The sequence below is a fragment of the Ictalurus punctatus genome, chromosome 23, assembly GCF_001660625.3.
Source record: "Ictalurus punctatus breed USDA103 chromosome 23, Coco_2.0, whole genome shotgun sequence".
NCBI classification, from domain to species: Eukaryota; Metazoa; Chordata; class Actinopteri; order Siluriformes; family Ictaluridae; genus Ictalurus; species Ictalurus punctatus.
Window position 1 is genome coordinate 8,550,122 of NC_030438.2, and position 23,144 is coordinate 8,573,265.

Here is a 23,144-nt window from a genome sequence, read left to right on the forward strand (position 1 = left end):
CAACACCTTAATGGTTATTTGTATTGTCCTTCTTGTGGTTTTGTGGTTTTGGGTGTCTCTTTGTAGAAGCTAGAACCTTTTAACCTACAGGTTCTTTGTATGTTTAAAGCCTCTGGATGAACCGTTGTGTTCTAAGAATGTAGTTCTGTAGACTCTTATAGACAAGAGAACTTTCTAGGTAGAATGCTAAAAGAGATGGTGTCCCTCTACAAGTAGCACCATTTTCGAAAGCTAAGAACCCTTACCTATCCAAAGACTTTTAAGAATGTTGGGAAAATCCAGAATCCCTAAGTTTTCCAAGGCTAACCCTATGTGGAACCCCACAACTGAGTGTATCAGAGACAGCACTCCATTTAGAACCACTTTGGAAAGCTAAGAACTATCCAAAGACCTCTTAAAGAACCATTTCTATTGATAGTGTTGCCCTGTAGTCTTAAAAAATGAAGGGTTCCCCAGTTTGTTTCTGTGGTAGAACCCTTGTACTTTCTATGCAGAACCCTACAAGAGAGTGTTTCCTTTTACAAGTTGAACGCTGAAAGAAATCCAAAATTATGTCCATGGTTTTGTTATTATGGGGGAACCTTCAAAGTTCTATGTATTCTAGAGCAGAGTGTATTCTCATTCAGAGAAGGCACCAAGTAGAACCTCTTTAGAAAAGCTAAAATGACACAATCATATCCAGAACCCTTAAAGAACCCATTAAAACTCAAGTCTAGAACACTTAAGGGTTTAACAGTTTGATTCTAGGTGGGAACTGTTAAAGGTTCTGTGTAGAACCATACTACATCGAGTGTACCTTTCAGAAAAGTTTCCAAGTAGATCTGCTTCAGGAAGCTAACAACGCTTAAATAACCAAAGTTTCCTTCACAAAGGAAACACAATGATTGATTTACCAAAATGTTTTGCTTAGTTTTTAAAGTGTGCTTTTGAAAATGAATTTGTTGAAATGTTACTAAGATGTTTAAGTAAAATAGAAAAGATCATCATGGCCATCACTTTGCACAGAAAGGGAGAGAACCTGGTCTTGCATTATCCCAACTCCTCCTCACATGTGGCCGGCTCCCGTGAATATAAGTCCTGAACCGTTCTTATTCAGAATGATTCAAAACGATGACTCACTCGAAATGTTCTTGATTTGTGACCCTGTTGAATTCGTGCTCATTGTTCATTTGAAAGAATGCATTATGAATTCCAGGGTTTTCTAAACGAATCACTTAACAGCTTTAGTCATGAAAAATGCACGCCCTCGTTTCCCTCTCCTACAATCCATTTCCTGAATAAGGCAATAAAAGGCAACAACAAAATATTCTGCAGCAGGATGAGCGTGAGCATGTGCACTTAATAAAACATGGCCGCCGTAAAGTGGTGAGCTGCCACTGGTGTTAGATGAATGCACTCATTTTAGCCTATTCTGTATGCAGACGGTCAAAGAGCCGCCAGTTGGTCTGCAAATCGGAGACATCCTCATTAAACCTCAAATTTGTCACGAGGCTCTGTGCTTCTCTGCAGCCATGAGGTGTGATTATCGCCACTTAGAGTACTTAGAGTAAGGTCTCTCACTCGTCCACAATCTCTCACTCGTCGATTAGAGGCTCTTTATTCCACAGTCGAGTGTTTATTTCTCAAACTGCTTTCTTTTATTCATTGACTACGTTTACATGAACAGCAGTAATCTAATTATTGACCTTATTCTGAGTAAGACAGTATTATGATTAAGGTGTTTACATGAGTCACTTTTAGAATACTCCTTTCATGTACCCGTTTTATATGTTATAGAACATAATTAGATTAACGGCACAAGTCATTCCGTCACCGCGTCACGCCTTCCGACGTCCCTCCAGAATTTCACGTATCAACATACAGTCCGTCTTCGTTATGGGACCGCATACAGTTTTGGATGTTTTTATGTCATTTTTTTACGAACACTTTAAGTGTAGTTAATTATTTGTCATGCTGTACATGTAAATAGACTGCTTGAAGCCGTGAGCTGCGTCCCAAACCGCATACTTACCATCTATATAGTAGCCGAGATACATGTATTTTCCCCACTACAGGCCTATAGTAGGCAAGTATGAGGTTTGGGACACAGCTGTGCTCTCTTGTTCGCCGTAAAATGTTGAGCATTGCCGTGTGTGATCGTGTCCTGTCGCAAAATGCGGTGAAAACTCTCACACGATGTTAATAATGTGATTAAGGTGTTTACATGTCACTACTACACGTCCATAATGCAACTAAAACAGGAGTACTCCACCTATCTTAATTCGATTAGTGCTTACTTCGAGTATGACCTTAATCAGATAATCTTAATCAAGGTAATTAAAAATTGCTGTTTACACGGTAGTTTCTTAATCAAAGTATGGTCTTAATCGGGTTAAGAGTGGATTATTGTTGTCCATGTAAACGCACTGACTGATTAAAAAGCAATAAAGTCCACAATAAATAAAAACAGCCAAACTTCTGAATATCTGAACAGATTAAGACTGATGGGACGAAATACGCTGATAGATTTCACTTTTAAAACATTAAAAATGCATTTGTTGTTCAGTAATGTAGTCAAGTCGCTTACCTTCAAGTCCAAGTCCAAAGTACCTCAACTGCTACTCAAGCCTGAAGTCCTCAGCAGGGTCTCAGGGTCTTTCAAGGAAGCAATTTCCAATCCAAAACTCATAAGCTCAATTCAAGTCCCAGTCTCAAGCTCAAGTCCAAGTCAAATCCTGAAATCCTTATCTCATAAGTTTAAGTCAAGTCCAAGCCTCATATCCAAGTTCATGTCCAGGTCAGATAATGTACTTGGACTTAAGCTTAAGACTTGTATTTGAGACTTTTATTGCCCAGGCTCCAATGTTGAGTTGTCAAGTATCAAGTTTAAGTCTCAAGCTCAAGTCCAAGTTCAGTTGTCAAGTTTATTTTTAAAGCCCTGGTCTCATAAGTTTAAGTTGAATCCTCAAGTTCAAGTCAAGTCATAATTCAAACTGTCATAAGCTCAAGTTAAAGTCAAATTTCAAGACTTTACTTGGACTTGAGCTTGCGACTTGGACCTGAAACTTTTATTGCCATTGTTTTATAAGTTCTAAGTTGAGTCTTAGTCTAAGTCTCAATCTGAACTCCAAGTTGAAGCTCCAAGTCCAACTCTTATAAGTTGAATCTGAGTCCTGAAGTTCAAATCTCAAGTCCAACTCTCGTAAGTTAGGTTTAGTCCTTAAGTCCAAGATGAATACTTTACTTGGATCTTAGCTTGAGACTTGGATTTGAGACATTTATTGCTATGTTTTCTAAGTTCACTCGAGTTCAAGCAGCAAGTTCAAATCCAAATTGAGTCTCTAGTTTCATAAGCTGAGTCCTCAAGTCCAAGTTACATCTCAAGTCTAAGTCTCAAGACCAAGTCTTGGTCAAGACTTGGATTTGAGACTTTTTTCCCCCCCAGTCTCCCAAGTTTAATTCAAGTTGAATTAAGTCATCTTTCAAGTAAAAGTTGAGACTGCCAGTCCAAGTCTCATAAGTTCACATCAAGGTGAGTCCTGAAGTCTAAGTCAAAGGCTTAACTTGCACTTGAGCTTGAGATTTGAGCTTGAATTTTTGGGCCAAGTCTCAAGTCAAGTTGAATTATGAAGTCCATGTAAGTCTCAAGTTTAACTTTCAAGTCATGTAAGTTTAAGTCTAAGTCTCAGGTCCAAGTCTTTAGTCTTTAAAGTCCAAGTCTCATTAACTCGACAAGTGTGGTCCTCATGTACATCAAAGTCTCAATGTTGACGTGAAATTTGGACACTATTGCCAAGCCTCATAAGCTCAAGTCAGCTCAAGTTTAAGTCTCAGACTCAAGTCCGTATTTCACAGTGAACCGAATACACCTTAACTGTTGTTGTATGTAAATATGAAATGGGGTTTAATGCACAGGGTGACCAAAATTTCACACAGTGACACAATATGAAGGGTAATTAGACTTGAATAGACATGTGTGACTATATACAGATATAATACCTGGTTTGTTAAACACTGTGACCTACGTTAGAGAACTCCAGAACCACAACAGGCTGAGAATAATCCTCTTACTGATTAAATCAGATTTCTGCAATTTGGTTGTAGTTCATTGTACCAGCACAGCGGTAGCTCAGTGGTTAAGATGTTGGTCTACTGTTCAGAAGGTCGTGAATTTAAACCCCAGCACTGCCAAGCTGCCACTCTTTGGGCCCTTGAGCAAGGCCCTTCAAACTCAATTGCTCAGATGTATGAATGAGATAAATGTAAGTCTCTCTGGATAAGTGCGTCTGCCAAAATACCGTAAATGTAATTTAACGCCGAAAAGTTGTTCTCAGACACTGAAAATAGTTATTGTGCTGTATAGATTTATCATATTGTGAAATCAGTCCATCAGAGCTCGGAATAAAAATGTCGTTCTTGGTGGTTTCTTTACAGACAAAAAAAAAACATCATGGCCTCCCTGTGTGGAGTCGTGCTGTGTGTTGTGTCTAACGTCCCTTATTCACAAACTCATCACCAGCAAGAATGCAAAAAAATAAGGTCTTTCTACCGGCAACTGCAATCAGGCAGGGGCAATTTCCCAGCAAGTGGGATTAAAGTGTGTGCCTGTGAGTGTGCGTGTGAGTGTGCGCGAGTGTGTGATTGTGTGTGAGGGTGAGCTGCCAAGGTCATCTTCATCAGTCCTACAGCCTCCTTGCCCTCATCTCTATGACTCATGTAAGAGTGGGTGCTTCAAGTGCACAGACAGAGAGAGAGAGAGAGAGAGAGAGAGAGAGAGAGAGAGAGAGAGAGAGAGAGATTTTAGAAGTGCAGAAAAAAAGAGGAACGTCTGCATTTATCACCAATTTGGCAAACAAAAATATATGTATATACAGTGAGGGAAAAAAGTATTTGATCCCCTGCTGATTTTGTACGTTTGCCCACTGACAAAGAAATGATCAGTCTATAATTTTAATGGTAGATTTATTTGAACAGTGAGAGACAGAATAACAACAAAAAATCCAGAAAAACGCACGTCAAAAATGTTATAAATTGATTTGCATTTTAATGAGGGAAATAAGTATTTGACCCCTCTGCAAAACATGACTTAGTACTTGGTTTAAAAACCCTTGTTGGCAATCACAGAGGTCAGACGTTTCTTGTATTTGGCCACCAGGTTTGCACACATCTCAGGAGGGATTTTGTCCCACTCCTCTTTGCAGATCTTCTCCAAGTCATTAAGGTTTCGAGGCTGACGTTTGGCAACTCGAACCTTCAGCTCCCTCCACAGATTTTCTATGGGATTAAGGTCTGGAGACTGGCTAGGCCACTCCAGGACCTTAATGTGCTTCTTCTTGAGCCACTCCTTTGTTGCCTTGGCCGTGTGTTTTGGGTCATCATCATGCTGGAATACCCATCCACGACCCATTTTCAATGCCCTGGCTGAGGGAAGGAGGTTCTCACCCAAGATTTGACGGTACATGGCCCCGTCCATCATCCCTTTGATGCGGTGAAGTTGTCCTGTCCCCTTAGCAGAAAAAAACCCCCAAAGCATAATGTTTCCACCTCCATGTTTGACGGTGAAGATGGTGTTCCAGGGGTCATAGGCAGCATTCCTCCTCCTCCAAACACGGCGAGTTGAGTTGATGCCAAAGAGCTCCATTTTGGTCTCATCTGACCTCAACACTTTCACCCAGTTGTCCTCTGAATCATTCAGATGTTCATTGGCGAACTTCAGACGGGCATGTATATGTGCTTTCTTGAGCAGCGGACCTTGCGGGCGCTGCAGGATTTCAGTCCTTCACGGCGTACCTTCACGGCGTTACCAATTGTTTTCTTGGTGACTATGGTCCCAGCTGCCTTGAGATCATTGATAAGATCCTCCCGTGTAGTTCTGGGCTGATTCCTCACTGTTCTCATGATCACTGCAACTCCACGAGGTGAGATCTTGCATGGAGCCCCAGGCCGAGGGAGATTGACAGATCTTTTGTGTTTCTTCCATTTGCGAATAATTGCACCAACTGTTGTCACCTTCTCTCCAAGCTGCTTGGCACTGGTCTGCTAGCCCATTCCAGACTTGTGTAGGTCTACAATCTTGTCCCTGACATCCTTGGAGAACTCTTTGCTCTTGGCCATGGTGGAGAGTTTGGAATCTGATTGATTGATTGCTTCTGTGGACAGGTGTCTTTTATACAGGTAACAAACTGATATTAGGAGCACTTCCTTTAAGAGTGTGCTCCTAATCTCAGCTCATTACCTGTATAAAAGACACCTGGGAGCCAGAAATCTTTCTGATTGAGAGGGGGTCAAATACTTTTTTCCCCTCATTAAAATGCAAATCAATTTATAACATTTTTGACATGCGTTTTTCTGGATTTTTTGTTGTTATTCTGTGTCTCACTGTTCAAATAAATCTACCATTAAAATTATAGACTGATCATTTCTTTGTCAGTGGGCAAACGTACAAAATTAGCAGGGGATCAAATACTTTTTTCCCTCACTGTATATATAAATTTAAATTATTATTCAATAGTCATAAAAATAAAATTGAACAATTTGTTAAAGGTAAAGCCTTAACTTTAACATAAGGGAGAAATGGAAATTAGATGTAACTATAAATGGATAAAAAGTGTGATGAGTGATGAATGAAATTGTTAGCGTTGGGATATTGCTGTGGTATAAGAGGAATAAAACACATGGAGATGGTAACAGTAACGCACTGCTTCATCGCATGCCGTCTACGACAGCAATCTGCCCACGATGAATGATGCGTTGTATGTTTTATCCCTTTATAGTTACATTTAATGTCAGGTTTCTGAAACAAGTCAGTTCCTGTTCTCGCTTATGCTATAGCACCCGTAAACAGTCGTTCCCTACCTACCTCCTCTCTCTCTCTCTCTCTCTCTCTCACACTCTCTTTCTTTCTCTCCTTCTCTCTCACTCTCTCTCTTTCTCTCTCACTCTCTCTCTCACACTCTCTCTTTCTTTCTCTCTCTCTCACTCTCTCTCTTTCTTTCTCTCTTTATTTCTCACTCCCTCTTTCTTTCTCTCACACACTCTCTCTTTCTCTCCTTCTCTCTCACTCTCTCTTTCTTTCTTTCTTTCTCACTCTCTCTCTTTCTCTCTCCTTCTTTCGCTCTCTCTCTATCTCTCTCTCTTTCTCTCTCATTCTTTCTTTCTCTCTCTCTCTCTCTCTCTCTTTTCTCTCTGCCTCTTTCTCTCTCACTCTCTCTCACTCTCTCTCTCTCTCTCTTTCTCTCACTCTCTCTCTCTCAGTTAAGAAGACCAAAAAACAGAGAAACCACAAGAACGTAAACTCCTCTGTCCTGAAGATGTCGTAAAGCTTAAAGTTACAGTTTTTACCTCTGACTCTAACAACGTCTCGACACTGGAGACTCCTTCCTTAAAGAAAACGTCACCATATCACTGATTACATGTGTTTTATTCCACACGTAATAAGCTGGACTGACTCACTGATTTCTCATTCTGATTATACATTAATATCTGGAACAAGGCAAAATATTATGCGTTGTTGAACTGTGCAGATGTTTGAACTGTGCAGATGTTTGAACTTGAGCGTTTCCTTCTTCTGGGTTGCAGTAGCAGCGTGTAGAGCACAACACGGTGTGTGTTTTTCTGCCAGCGGCGTTGTTTTTTCACACTCGATGAATCACTGATGGTGTTAGGTCTGATTTGACAGTGAATATCGGCAAGTGCCAATTTATTTCTACTTTTTAAATCATAACTCCATAGTGCACAGACTTTACTGTTAAAAAGCCAGACTTTCACATCTCTCGCCTTGGGGAGGAATGAAAATAACTCCTGTGCATCTGTGACAGTACAGCACCCCTGCTTCCCTGATCATTTTCTTCTTTTCTTTTCTTTTTTTTTTTAAATGATTGTATTTATTTATTTATTTATTTCAGAGCCTGAAGGAAAAAGTCGCAGTAATTAGTGAGTTTGGAAGGTCGCTACATAGCTGGTGTCCAAATAAGCTGCGACTTTTCTCACTGAGCGGTGAGGCCTATGCACAGGATCACAAACAAGCTACAAAACACCAAAGATAACAAATAAAATCTCTACTAAACCTCCATCAATTGCCCCTGGTTTTTTATTTTTTTATTCATTTTTTATTTTTTTGAGAAAACAATGCAGTCTTCCACTGAATTTTCTTACTTTTTTTTTTTATCTCTTAAACTCCTAAGCTTTTGATTCCTCGTCCCTTTAATTAAGACTCTACAGCGTGCGTTTTTCAGTGTCGTTACTGGATAATTTGCAAATACAGCTAGGGGTTTATTTGTTCATTTAGTTATTTGCTTAAAAAATCATCAAAACTTGTTCTTAAGATGTACGTCTGTCGAATTAACATGAACATTATTACAGTTCGGATCTGGCCACTAAACACTGAATGGGACAGAAGCTTATTTCCAATAACTTTACCCCTGCGTGTCTGTTTCAGGTGTCTCTTCAGAAATAAAGTGCTGAAATATAATCTGCTCATATAAGGGGAATAAAATGCTCTGCGTCATGCTGTATTAGTAAAATAATCAACTACTGGGTGCTAAGGGTAACTCTGCTTCAGAGAGAGACAAAGAGAGAGAGACAGAGAAAGAGACAGACAGAAAGAAAGAGAGAGAGAGACAGAGAGACACAGAGACAGAGAAAGAGACAGACAGAAAGAAAGATACAGAGAGACAGAGAGAGACATAGAGAGAGACAGAGAGAAAGAGAGAGAGACACAGAGAGAAAGAGAGACAGAGAGAGACATAGAGAGAGACACAGAGAGAGACACACACACACACAGCGAGAGAGAGAGACAGAGAGAGACACAGAAAGTGAGAGAGACAGAGAGAAAGAGAGACACAGAGAGAGAGAACAAAGTGGGTGTGTCACCTTTTTCCACCCAATGTTTTTTTTTTTAATCTTTCAAAAAAACCAGTCTCCATTTTTGAGAATCTGCGGATGATTGGTTAGCGTAGCTGGGTTAGAGACACAAACTATGTAACTAATTCTCAATGTGACTTCCTTTTTTAGCTAAATTATCCACGTAGTTCAAATGTTAAAGTCATCAAGCAAACATCAAACACCAAACATGTCTTGGATTATCACCTACATTTATCATAAGAGCATATTTTATTTATTTAAATTGGGGGGGGGGCTTGGTACTGAAACTCTAAACTGTCATGTTCAATATATATTTTTTAAAAACCCCAGCATACCTTGCCTTCTCTAACAGTTGCATCAGCCCAAGCGTTTTGTGCTGACGGGAACAGCTACTGTTGTTCTGATTGCACCATCTTCCTAAACTTCCTGCTAGTTCCCAGAGTTCATCCGTGTACTGAGTCCGCATATGTGTCTCTGTCCCAGGTGTGTTATGGAACCTTTCGTCATGCGACGCCCTGAAGATGCCCATCATCCAGGATGCTCTAGCTGTCCTGACCAACACCGTGATCATCCCCCTGTCCGCCTGGGACGTCTCGCCGCATCAGGAGGACCGCAAGCTGCAGATGCACACGTCACTCGTCCTGCGCAACGCCACCGGCTGCCTGAGGTCAGTGAGGTTACGTCTTATTAATTATTAGTATTTAGTTCTCCACATATCTCTAACTGTACCTCTGTTTGGATTCAAACCCAAAGTGGGCGTGGCCTTTTTTACCACTACACTGAAAAATACTTCGTAATGCATCATAATTCTAAAATGTAGCTTTAATTATAAAAACATTTGGTGAATATTATTCAAATTAGTCTGAATACGCACCGATAATAATAATACTAATAATAATAATAATAATAATTCTTTCAGCTTCACACAATGTGACATTAATGCAGTGACACTCGTGCTAATAAACAATATATTGTGGCTTTTGTTTTCTTTTTTTTACATAAATGTTGAAATGCATTATTATCGAGAAATAGTTATTGAGAAAAGAAAAGTTGGCATGATGCTAGCTAGCTGAGCTTTTACAAATTGTAGCAGCTATGATTACTAGCCACGGTTACCATGACGACAGGTCTGTCGCCATGTCCCAAACCGCATATATACGTAACATAGTAACTACGGGCGTTTGTAATGGTGGAAAAAATCCAGCTTTTTGTTTGTTTTTTCATTAATATTTTGGAGAACAACGTGAGCGTGATGAATTTTGTCGGATTTGTGTATCTCTGTGTTTTAAAATTAGCATTAATTAATATATAAATATGTAAATGTGGGCAGAAATGTATTCATCTGAGAACTCGGTGTGTGCATGAACGTGTATCAGTAGCTAATAGTAGCTTTATTTTCTTTTCTTTTTTTCCAAGATAAACAGCTTAAAAGGTTTTTTTCACCAAGCGTACCTCCAGTAGCAGCTTGATTTTTAAGTGCATCTGCAGAGCACTGGAATTTTTTCTGTTATCCCAATATGAGGAACTTTTTCCTGCATGCGAGATTTTGACTTCAAACCGTCTCTGAAGCCTGACAGCGTGTTTATCGGTGTGACTGCGTGCTTTTATGTGTGTGAGTCAGCTTTTAGACACAACGTAACAGCATTTTCACTCAGTGTAGTCACCGGAGGACAGGCATCACTCTTGCTTCTTCTTCTTCTTCTTCTTCTTCTTCTTCTTCTTCTTTTAGCAGTCTTGGTAGGGTTGCTTTCAAGACCATGGTTCCATATAGGAACTGGTATCAACAAGCTGCACCGTTAATGCTTGAGTTTCACTTCGAAATGCAGATTTTTACCAAACAGATAAGAACAAATGAAGAAAAAAAGGATTTCTCAAGGTTCCTGTGTTGTGGTTAGCGATCCTAGCTCTATATTTAGGGTTCTATTTGGAACCCTTTCTAAAAGTTATGTTATGGCGTAGTGGTTAGCACGTTTTCCTCACACCTCCAGTGTCGGGGGTTTGATTCCCACCGTGGCCCTGTGTGTGTGGAGTTTGCATGTTCTCCCCGTGCTGCGGGGGTTTCCTCCGGGTACTCCGGTTTCCTCCCCCAGTCCAAAGACATGCATGGTAGGCTGATTGGCGTGTCTAAAGTGTCCGTAGTGTATGAATGTGTGTGTGTATGTGAGTGTGCCCTGCGATGGATTGGCACCCTGTCCAGGGTGTACCCCGCCTTGTGCCCAATGCTCCCTGGGATAGACTCCAGGATCCCCCGTGACCCTGAAAAGGATAAACGGTATAGAAGATGGATGGATGGAAAATAACCTGACGGAAATAGTTCATCTAGCACCGAAAAGAGTTCTTGGTTGCAACCAATAACCGCTCAAAGAACTCTTTGGAGAAAGTCGATTTCTTTAGAAGAGTATAGACACGGATGCGCTCAAAGCCTAGATTAAATGTTTTTTTCACTGGAGGAACCCAGAAGTAATCAATCAGTATCGAAATTAAGACGTTCTTAGAACGTTAGATCGTGACCCGTAACGTCCCAGATTGTAACGTTAAAAATAATCGCCTGTAATATTGATTTCCTTTCCAACGTTCTCAGAGTGTTGATCAAAGAACATTACTAAAACGTTCCTGCAGTACAGATAAACCCTTCAGTCTGACTCTTCTCAGGAGCAAAATGGTCCGGAACTGGAAGCTCCTGTTAAACTGCGATTGTTAATCGAAAAAAAAAAAAAAAGAAGTTATGCAAAATTAATCAGCTCTACCTGACCAGGTAATATTTACAGGCTTTACCCCCATCACCCCCCCACACACACACACCATGGAGAACGTGTGCTACACATGTATGATTTATACAGTATAACAACACCTAATGATCACGCATAATTTCTGCCGTGTGATGATTTATGTACGGGCTCCGTGGTCGCGAGCCGAGTAAAAAATTACACGGATGAAGCCGTGATTCTCCGGGGCTCAATATTACTCTCGGTGAGGCCTTCATTCCGCCTTGTATCCATAGCAACTCTACTAAACGAACGTCTACGGAGCTTATCGCGCCCCTTTGTTTGGCTTCAGAAATTCTGCTGAGATTCACCAAAGGAATGAGAGTTCATTTTTAGATGTGGGATTTTACAAATATGTCTTCAATTTGCCGGTGAAAATGAGACTTTACTTCACCCTTTCTTCTGGCTCATTGCGTGAGAAGAGCAATCTTGTCGATAGAGACATTTCCATACACACACGCACACACACACATATGCAGACTTTCAGGAGTTTATTTTCTCTAAACACAAAGCCATGCTGTAAATTGCCCGCTGGAGTGAGATGACGCATCGCCTTGTCTCCAAACACGAGCTCCTTCAAAGGTGCGCTACGTGCAGGTAATTACTGCCGTTTTTGTGTAGCTGAGAAACAATCCTGTGGCTGAAATTCAATTCTTATTCTTCGAAGAAAAATTTGTTGTGTAATTTCTTGCCAGTAACTTGAATAATATATAATGTGTAGGCAGGAAGTCATTCGGGTCATGTACGGATTCAGCGTTTGCGTATAATGCTGCCTGCTAAGACCACTCTATCTGTAGCTGTGTCTATTTAGTGCGCCGGATAGCCATATCAGTGTCTGGGTTCAAACACAGAGTGGGCGTGGTTTGAACTTGAACTTCTATTCACTTATTTTGAACACACTGGGAGAATAAAAGATTTGCCAGAAATGTGTTTGATTATTTGTACCTGCCTGAGATATTTATCTGGCTTAATTTCCCAAAATATAGGCTAAACAAGCTACTTGGCTAATTATTTAAACCAACGTGACCCTGACCAGGGTCACGTTTTGTCACACGTTTTGTCACAACGGCGTACCTTTATGGTCTTTGTTTGTTCGGGCTGCATTAATATGTGCTGTAGAACATCTCAGCATCTCATTGGTTAGGGTTAGGGCTTATATGAGGAGTTAGACCAGATCAAACTCCACCCCCTGGTCTTTTAGTTCTGCAACACAACAAGGATGATCCCTGCTTATAGTGACCTAATGTTCACATCACCACGTGGTACTGCACTTTGACTAGGTTTTTGTGAAACCTCCACGACGCTTATGTCCTAATTTGCAGCCTGTGAGATGTCCTTCCCGAAACGTCTCAATTCCACCACTGAAGATTTGTCACAGTGTCTCTCACTCAGCCGGAGAGCGTACAGGCAAGCCCATGGAAAAGCAATGAAGCAGTGCTTTTCAGAATTGAGCGCCATCCCGGTGGGAATTTGATGCTCTTCCTTTACTAAATCACTTCCACCAGCAGAAATCAAATGTCTTAAAAATGGTCCAGGTCTCCGGGGAGGAAAGGTATGTCTAATAAAACCACATTTTCACAGGCATAAAACAGAATCCTACCAAGAAAAAAAGCCATCCCAACATCTTCCATGCTCAAGGAGAAGGTCTCGGAAGCTGTGGGGGAAAGGAAAAAATACCCTCAATTTACTCATGTCAAATATCTCAGAAAGCGCTTCAGGTGATAAGAAAGCATGTAGGAACATAGAGGAACATGTCGGTATCTATCAGCACCCATCTCAGAGATCTGTGTAAGGTTTAGACTTTACCCTGTCGTTAGTTGAATTATTTTTTTTTCAGGAGAGGTGGCATGTCACCTGATAGGAGCACAGAGTACACACCCGAGCGCCAGTAAGTATAGGGAGGTACGCTTCAGGAAGCTGAATGCTTTGATGAATGACTCCGTCAGTGGCAGCTGAGATGAGCTTTGTGAAGATGTACAGAGTTTGTCACTTAGCTGAAGGAGAAAGGTCCATCTGTACTACCATGTATTTTTCTGGGAAAAATCCATTATGGCTGAATATTATAAAACGCTGGTCTTTTTAGCATTGTTCCTTGAGGGGATATTTATTTCGAATGGAATTGTAGGTTCATAACAGCTCGATTGATTTCCATCTCAGTCAGAGAATACACAGTGGTGCAACAGTCACTCGATAAACAGTACATACCGCCCAAAAAGTCTAACAAGGATGCCTGGTATTCAGTGAAAGCTCTAGTGAGGATAGATCACAGGAGATCGTTGCGCAAGGAGTGCTGTGTTTATGTGTCACAATTAGCAAACCAAGCAGAGCCCACAAACCATGACGCTACATTTCTCAACAACAAAAAATCTCAGCGCAAAAGGCACACTGGCCAAATCATAAACTTCATAAAAGGGAAAGTCTGATCCCTCAGCGATTTTGAGGGTCAGACCTGATAAAAACTACAATATAACAAAACTGCTGCCCCACCCCCAAAGAAAGTGCAAATCTTACAGAAGACTAATGAATGAATGTGGCAAATTATATGAAACATTATTAGGTTATTATAAGGTTAGGGTAAGGGTGGGGTTTGTGTAATACAGTCTACAATGTACTTTGAATTTGTACACACACACACACATATATATATATATATATATATATATATATATATATATATATATATATATATATATATATATATATATATATATATATATATATATATATATGTGTATATATATATATATATATATATATATATATATATATATATATATATATATATATATATATATATATATATATATATATATATATATATAAATGGTACCTTAACATGAGACCGCGTTGTGAGACCTCCACAATGTGGAGGTCACAGAGAGAGAGAGAGAGAGAGAGAGAGAGCAGGGCGGCGACCACGCCCCTTGACCCCATGTGACATCATCATAGCTGATACACTAGACTCCGTTAGCTTGGATTGGACTGGGTTTGCTTGGTCTAGACTAGAGTACATTAGCCTAGATTAGCTTGTACTGGACTAGACTCAACTCTAATAGCTTGGATTGGATTGGGTTTGCTTGTAATGGCATAGACTAGACTATATTAACTTGTACTGGACTAAACTAGATTGCATTATCTTGGATTGGACTGGGTTTGCTTGGTCTAGTCTAGAGTAAATTAGCCTAGATTAGGTTGGACTGGACTGGACTGGATTGGACTGGGCTGAACTTGACTGGATGGGATTGGAATTGACTGGATTGGACTGTATTTGCGTGCACTGTACTAGATTACGCTTGCTTGGACGGGAATAAATTAGATTAAACTAGATTTCCATAGATGGAACTAGACTAGACCAGAAAAGGAATTTTAAAAGGAATTTGCTGGCTGTTGATTGCAAGCTGTTCTGGCTGTAAGGCCTTCCACTGCATGTGCGTCTGAGTAAATGGTAATACCTCAGAAACTGAAAGTGACATTGATGTGGAATTAAATTCAAATACAAATGAAGCGAAGGAAAATAGTCAGGAGAGCAGCTCTTCACGTAGAACAGGTAATTGGCCTTCAGTAAGAGCAGGTGCTGGGAGAACAGCTGCCGCGCTCTCCTGATAATCAGGGTTCCCCAGCAGTCCAAATAAGCATGTTTACCTCTCCGAACCCCCCGAGTTGAGCTAGCGAGAGATCTCGCTTATCAGCATTCCAAGCATACCGACTGACACGGAGCCGAATGCTTGGCAGGCAGGTATCTCACTGGTGTCCTTTTTCACAGTCAAATGGCTGCTTGTGATGGATCTTCCTCTAAAACCGCTCGCTTATAAAACTGGCCATCTGCTAAGATGTCAGTCTGCGTTTTTTTACAGTTAACTGAAAACCGTTGGCCCGGGATTTATTTGTTAACTGTTGGGACAGAGAAGAAAACCAGTGAAGTGTGCACATAATAAATCTCTTAGCCCAAAACCCTTATTTGTTTACAACTGTAGACCTAAATGAGTCCCTGGTGACCATTTAAAAAAAAAAAAAAAACCTTGTAAATAACAAAGAAAAAAAAAGGTTTCCTTGTTTAAAAGAAAAGGATACGGATTTCAAGGTGTGTTTAAACTGTGTTCGATAAGTAATTAGCGAACAAAGGATGTTAATTGATTAGATGGAGTTTATTGAAAGTGACGGAAAATAAATAGCACGAATAAGCAGTAAAAGCTAAGTGCCTCATTAACCGTCGAAAATTAGCCAACACCTTTCTAGAGCCTCTGATCCAGCATGTCGGACTCGTCACGGTGACTTTTCGGCTCCGGTCCTGATCAGCATTAACACTGTTGCGTGATATCTGCCCCTGTAAGCATGCGTACACACCCAGACGCTAGGAGATTATCAGCTCTTTTCCTGTATTAGCTTGCATATTTTTGCTCTCGACAAGCCTGAAGTGCTTTATGAAAGGTGTCAAGTGCGACTCGCTCGGTGTTCTGCTTTGTCAGCGCAAAGCTGGCTGGCCCACGCTCTCCCCCTGCACATTTATTCAATCATTTTATCGTTTCGGAATATTGGCAGAGGGCGCTCAGTTATTGGGTAGACCCTGTCAAAAGAGTGGTATTCCATCATAATGATGGTTGGGTATATAGCACCTGCTGCGGTTTAATTGCCGAGTCGTGATAGGCAGGTAGCTGTGAGAAATAATGCGACGTCGCACAATGAACCATTGCTCTTTTTCCCATCCATCCATCTTCTATATCGCTTATCTGAACCTGGAGCCTATCCCAGGGAGCATGGGGCACAAGGCAGGGTACACCCGGGACAGGGTGCCGATATAGCACAGGGCACAATCACATACACATTCACACACCCATTCATACACTACAGACACTTTAGACACGCCGATCGGCCTACCATGCATGTCTTTGGACTGGGGGAGGAAACCGGAGTACCCGGAGGAAACCCCCGCAGCACGGGGAGAACATGCAAACTCCACACACACAGGGCCACGGCGTGAATCAAACCCCCGACACTGGAGGTGTGAGGCGAACGTGCTAACTACCAAACCACTCTATCACACCTGATACACCTGAGCTCTATAGTTTTCTCTTTCTCTCATATCTTTACTGCTTTAACTGATGCTTGTGAAGTTCCAGCTTAAGGAACATCCAGGCTCTGTTTCCGAACAGCTCCAACCCCAATTCGTCTTCTCTTTCCGTCGACTGAGATATTCCGCGTGCGTCTTCGAATGGAAGGTTCACTCGTTTAATGGCTGGAAATATTTCATTTGCTTTGCGTCTGCAATTCACAGAACAGGCTATCACACTAATCCCTGGTTAATGCTTCTCCAGAAGTACCTCTAAGAAGAGTATGAAATGAACCTCGGAAAGCCTGGATATTTATATTTACTATAAGTCTCAGCCACTAGGTGGTGGAGGAAAGATGTTTTCAGGTCGTCCGTCGGTCCTTCTGGGTGTCTGTCCGAGCTGCTCGTTAGCGATTTAGATCTCAAGAACGAGAGCTTGAATACTTATAGGATTGATATGGAATGATCGGTGTAAGCCGCAGATGATCTGATTTTAGATTTTGGAATTGATCCGAACAGGGTCAAGGTCAAATGTCTGAGATTTGTTGTTCTTCAACAGCTTCCTTACTGTTGGGAGTGTATTTTGTATTTTGTATATGTATGAAGGACTAGACTTGTTGGCGGAGAAGGCGTCACCGGTACTTGGGTCGGCGTCGAGTTCGACTTGCCTGCGTGTGTGTGTGTGTGTGTGTGTGTGTGTGTGTGTGTGTGTGGGTGTGTGTGTTTGGTCTGGTTATGAACATCTGGATAAAGTCTAATATACTGATTCACGGTTTTGTCAAGAAAATGATACATATACCATATATGTTTGTGTGGTTTATTTAATTATTTGTTTGTTTGTTTGTTTTTCTGCAACTATTGTATGTCTTTTGGATGTTTTAATTCATGAAAATACATCATGGCATGAGTCGTTGAGCTACAAAAGTCATTTCAAACCCTCCATATTATTATTTACGAATATAATTTTTTTTTCAATGCTCTATTATTGAACAAATGTATAGTAGTTTACAGTATAATAGACATACTAATTGAATTCATTTGATCTATTAAGTGGGATTTTCAGATATAGCGTATTTTATTTAATTTATTTTTTTAAAAAGGTTAAATATTGTGTTGTATGATAGTATTTGTGCGCAAAGTGACACACTAAAATCAGCTCTTGATGTTGCTGTCAGATTTTATCCCCAAAACACACGGTACGTTTCAGACCTGGTTTGTGTCCAAAGCAGCGAGTTTACGGTTCCCTCGTACCTCGGCTCTTGGCTTGTCTCGCTCTCAGACTTTATGAACGGTAAGTGCTCGGCGTTTGTGTTTCCCCGATGCCTTCAGGAGCACTGTTATTGTGTTAGTGTGTTATTACATGGAGGGAAGCCAGGTGTGACATGCACAAAGCTCTCTGCAGCACCTGATGCACATTAGCATAACCTCTGATTAGCTGTTTTCCCATGTGGCAGAGCTTTGGTATGCGATTTCTCACAGTTTGAGCTCGGAGTGAGGAGGACTCGCCCTCTGCCAGCTGCAGAGTCAGTGTTTTTGGATGTAAGTCAGAACGCTTCGCTGACCGTCACAGAGACTGACCGATAGTCACGTGTGAAGGGGCTTTGATTCTCCTATTAGTATGTCCTGTAAAAGAACTCTCTCTCTCTCTCTCTCTCTCTCTCTCTCTCTCTCTCTCTCTCTCTCTCTCTCTCACTCTCTCATAAGTCATAAGCCAAAGTCAAAAGTTTGTTTTTACTCACATGACAAATATTAACATTTGTATTGCCGCAGCTTGGATACAGACTTTCGGAACAAATTATAAAATAAATACAGAAAATAATAAATATAAGCAAATGTACCTACATTCAACAATACATTGGAAAATAAATTCTCTCTCTCTCTCTCTCTCTCTCTCTCTCTCTCTCTCTCTCTCTCTCTCTCTGTCTCTCTCTCTGTCTCTCTTTCTTTCTCTTTTTGTCTGTCTGTCCCATCCTTCAGTCTCTTTCCACCCCCCCCCACCCCCCCGTCTCTCTTTCTTTCTCTTTTTGTCTGTCTGTCCGTCCCATCCTTCAGTCTCTTTCCACCGCCCCTTCTCTCTGTCTGTCTCTCTTTCTTTCTCTTTTTGTCTTTCTGTCATATTCTTCAGTGTCTTTCCACCCCCCTTCTCTGTCTCTCTTTCTTTCTCTTTTTGTCTTTCGGTCCTATCATTCAGTCTCTTTTCACTCCTCTCTCTCTCCATCTCTCTCAACTTCCAATCTGTATCTACTTACTTATTTATTTTTTATCATACATGATCAAAAAGAACCCTGTTACTCATTAATTATTGCATGTACACACACACACACACACACACACACACACACACGCACACGCACACATACACATTAACCAGAGGCACCAACAATCTCTGCAATAGCTTTATTTTTCTTCGTAATGTCCCTATACACATTTAAGGAGAAGTTGTAACTGACAATTTAAGGAATTTAAGAAACGTCGGACCACGTGGACTATAAGATCCAAGGAACACCTAAATTGCATAGAACTGAGAAATCTCAGAGCCTCTAGTCAAAGCCAGAGGAACGCAAATTGATCTTCGCCTTCAATCAGAGGCTCGTTACACATTACCCAGAGTGCGATATATTAACAGCAAACCAGAAACGAGTATCAATAAGTGCTCGGTTCCTGAGCAGTTCCTCAGAACCTGGGGATGGAGACCAAACCACAGCGCAGCGTCAATAACGCTGCTGATGAAGCTTTAGAACTCAGTGCAATGCAGCTTTTAATACAAACAACATGAACGTCTTAAACGTCTTTTTCCTCTGATCAATAGGTGGGACATGTTTATGACTTTTAGAACAATTGCATGTAAACCACAGCACTGCTGAATCCTGGATTCTGATTGGTCAGAAGGCGTTGATTAATTTTCCACAGCAGCAGCTCTGACAGTAGCGCAGGTTTATATTATTATCTTATCGTTTCTATAGTAACAGCTCATTCACCGAGACTTGTACAGGAAACAAAAATATCAAAATTGAATAGGTTTTCTGTAAGGAGATGTTTATTAATAAATGCAACATTTATGGAAGGAGTCTCCAGTGTCGGGGCTTTGTGACATTTTGGAGATAAAGCGAACTTTTCTGACATCTTCAGGACAATATAACAAGCTGTGTTTTATTTTGTCTTATAAACTTCAAGACTATGAAAAAAAGATCATATGGATCAAATGCGGCTGTAAATGGATATAAAGTATGATGTGTCATTCATCAATAAATATAAATTGTATTAGTTGTCACATTCCTAACTTTTAAGAGGAATTAAACACTTTGGGACATGCTGTTATAGGAAAATAATTATTTTCTGGGTGGTTGGTTTTTTCAAATTTATTTAATTAATTATTTATGTATTTTTACACGATATGTACAAGCAAAGAGCTTCTTGTGCCGCTGTGCAGCATGTGATCTGTTTAGTTTTCCCTCCAGCCTCCAGAATGTTACAGAGTGAACGTGTTTTTCAAGACGCCTCTCATATATATTTAAAGTTAGTTAGTGAATCAGCGGGCGTCTCGGCCAGCCGTGGTGAATATTTAATAAGTCAATATGGCAAAGCTGGAACATGAATAAATAGTGGAGTTTGTTGTGATTATCAGCGCCAGCTAAATGACACAGCTCTAAAGCCTTTGCCAAGTTAATGTGTTGGAAAGAGAAGCTTCTCTGAGCGCAAATGTCGTCATTTGGTTTCCTCGTCGTTCTACCGATTGCACAAAATGAAATGTAGCAATCGATTTGGGCCGGGCTGAGTGAAGAGAATGCAGATTAGACACGAGCGTCTTGTGGCGTCTCTCATTCCGAGCCATGGGAGATGAATATTGGAGGGTTTGGACGAGCTGCTGGTGCAGGAATCCACTGTGTGTGTGTGTGTGTGTGTGTGTGTGTGTGTGTGTGTGTGTGTGTGTGTGTGAGAGAGAGAGAGAGAGAGAGAGAGAGAGAGAGAGAGAGAGAGAGAGAGAGAGAGAGTGTGATTTCTCTCGACCGGGCAGCCGAGAGCTATTAGTCAAGCTCTAATCTTGCGTGCTGCAGTGACATGAAGAACCGTTTTGGAATCTGCAATATGATTTTGATTTGCTGTTATTTTCAGCGGATGGGGGGGACGAGGCAGAAATACGCTGCTGGTTTATAACGCTGCTTTTGTTCTTTTAGTCAAGTCCGTGTGCGGAATAAAACGCTGCGTGTCATGGTGTTGTATGTAAATAATCAATCCAAGGTTGTGTGATGAGGCAGAGCTCCTGATACCACCACGGAATATTTTCCTGTAACAGCACACTCTGATTTCTCTTATACCGCTTTAATTTTTAATAAGAAGGAGAAAAAGGAAAAGGAGGTTATGAACTGTTTTACTGACTCAGTATGTGTTGATGCTGCGTTGTTTAATTTTCTTAACCTTTTGTCCGTGGATATTTTTAATATATGTCGTATGGAAAGTCATCAAAGTCGCCGACCTGCTTTAGGTTCACTTTGACAATTCTGGGAGTTGATTTATAAATGAGTCCATCCCCCCAAAAAAATTATCCCAAAATGAGTCAATTGCAAAAAGAGTTGATCCCAAAACGAGTCAATTGCAAAATGAGTCGATCCCAAAATGACACAACTGCAAAAAGAGTCGTTCCCAAAATGAGTCAATTCCAAAAAAGTTGATTCCAAAATGAGTCAATCCCAAAAAGATTCCACCCCAAAATGACTCAATTGCAAAAAGAGTTGAACCCAAATCAAGTCAATTCCAAAATGAGTCAACTGCAAAAAGAGACAATCCCCAAAAGAAAAAATCCCAAAATGACACAACTGTAAAAAGAGTCGTTCCCAAAATGAGTCGATCCCAAAGAGTCCATTCAAAAATGTCTCAATTGCAAAATGAGTCAATCCCAAAAGGAGTCAATTCCAAAAATAGTTGATCCCAAAATGACTCAGTTGCAAAAAGAGACAATTCCAAAACGAGTCCATCCCAAAATGAGTCGATCACAAAATGACTCAATTGCAAAAAGAGTCGATCCCAAAATGAGTCAATTAAAAAAAAAAGTCAATCCCAAAAATAGTTGAACCCAAAATGAGTCAGTTCCCTCATTCAAGGCACTGAAAAAAGCTCCAGAATCAATTACACACACACAAAATGTACTTAAATTATATATATTTTTTGAAATGGTTGATTATATTCTCGTACCATGACAAATTTTCTGATAAATTTCTGTAGTACTATTTGTTGAATAAAAATGCCAGAAAGAAACTTTTATTTAATTCAATGTTTTCCAAACAATCAAATGAATGGATGAAAATCAATGGATTAATTGATTTTCATAACAATCATTAGTTGGAGTCCTACCATGAGGTATTTGGGAAAATGTCTAGTCGCTAATGCTAATTAAAAAAAGACCTCACACATCTAAGGAAATTCTAGACGTTCCTATTGGTTAATATTGGACGACTATTTACCCAGAAACCCACAACAAACAAACTATTTGTTTATTCCCCCCATCCCCTTCTCCCTGAGAAGTAAAGTAAACTACTACAACCACTAATAATAATAATAATGATAATAATAATAAGAAGAAGAAGAATAGAGCAGGAAAAATAAATAACTAAATGCTACAAATATAGAAATAGAAATAAAAACTATTGTTTAATTAATTGATTGATTGATTGATTAATTAATTAATTACTACTTAATGAATATTCTTATTTGAAATTGTTATTAAATAAACAGAATAATTAACATCTACTACTACTAATAATATTAATATTAATGCTGATAATAATGAATATATATCTGCCTTTCAGGAACGTGAGCTCGGCCGGGGAGGAGGCGAGGAGGAGGATGAGGGAGTGTGAAGGTCTGACAGATGCTCTGCTCTTCGTCATCCAGACTGCACTGGGGAGCAGCGAGATTGATAGCAAGGTTTGTGTCTGTCTTCTTTTTCCCCCACACTATTCACTAGCGTGAATATTTTGTGCTTGGATGCTTTCTCAAGGTTGCCCGGCTTCTGTCTCCTAAACGGTGTTCTTTAATCATGATTTAACGGCGCTCCTCTTCAGGGTGGTGACGCCGGCACAGGAAACGCGTTTATAGTAATGAGAATTGAGCGCCAAGCCGTGCTGATGCCACACGCCGGACTCAGCGTTCTGCCTCTGGTCATTTCCAAACTTCGGCTCATTACAGCTTCCTCAGCACCTCCTCCTCCTCCTCCTCTACTGTCTCATTCATCTTTTCCACCATCGCCAACTTTCTGCTCGAGTCTTAGCCAAGCAAAAAGAAAAACTTTCTTGCATCAGAATACAGTCCAGAAGTCTTGAGTATGTTTACTTCATCACTAATTCAATTTTATATTAGTTTATATTATATTATATTATATTATATTATATTATATTATATTATATATATGTTTACATAATTTGTAAAATAATAGAATCCACAATCAGTCTTTTATTTACTGGTTTACGTGCAGCGTCAGTAAATATTTAAAATAT

The 23,144-nt window shown here is 40.3% G+C and overlaps 1 protein-coding gene across 5 annotated transcripts in view; it reads left to right on the forward strand.

Annotated features, from left to right (window-relative positions):
* The window catches only part of ctnnd2a (catenin (cadherin-associated protein), delta 2a), a 293,452-nt gene that overhangs the window by 224,971 nt on the left and 45,337 nt on the right, over window positions 1–23,144 (forward strand). For all 5 annotated transcript variants that reach the window (XR_008393326.1, XR_008393327.1, XM_017453313.3 and 2 more), the window contains 2 exons: window positions 9,325–9,508; window positions 22,458–22,575. Coding sequence is in view for 3 of the 5 variants with exons in the window: in XM_017453313.3 (XP_017308802.1) it covers window positions 9,325–9,508; window positions 22,458–22,575 (302 nt within the window). In the remaining 2 variants the exon portion in view is untranslated. The remainder of the gene's footprint in view (window positions 1–9,324; window positions 9,509–22,457; window positions 22,576–23,144) is intronic.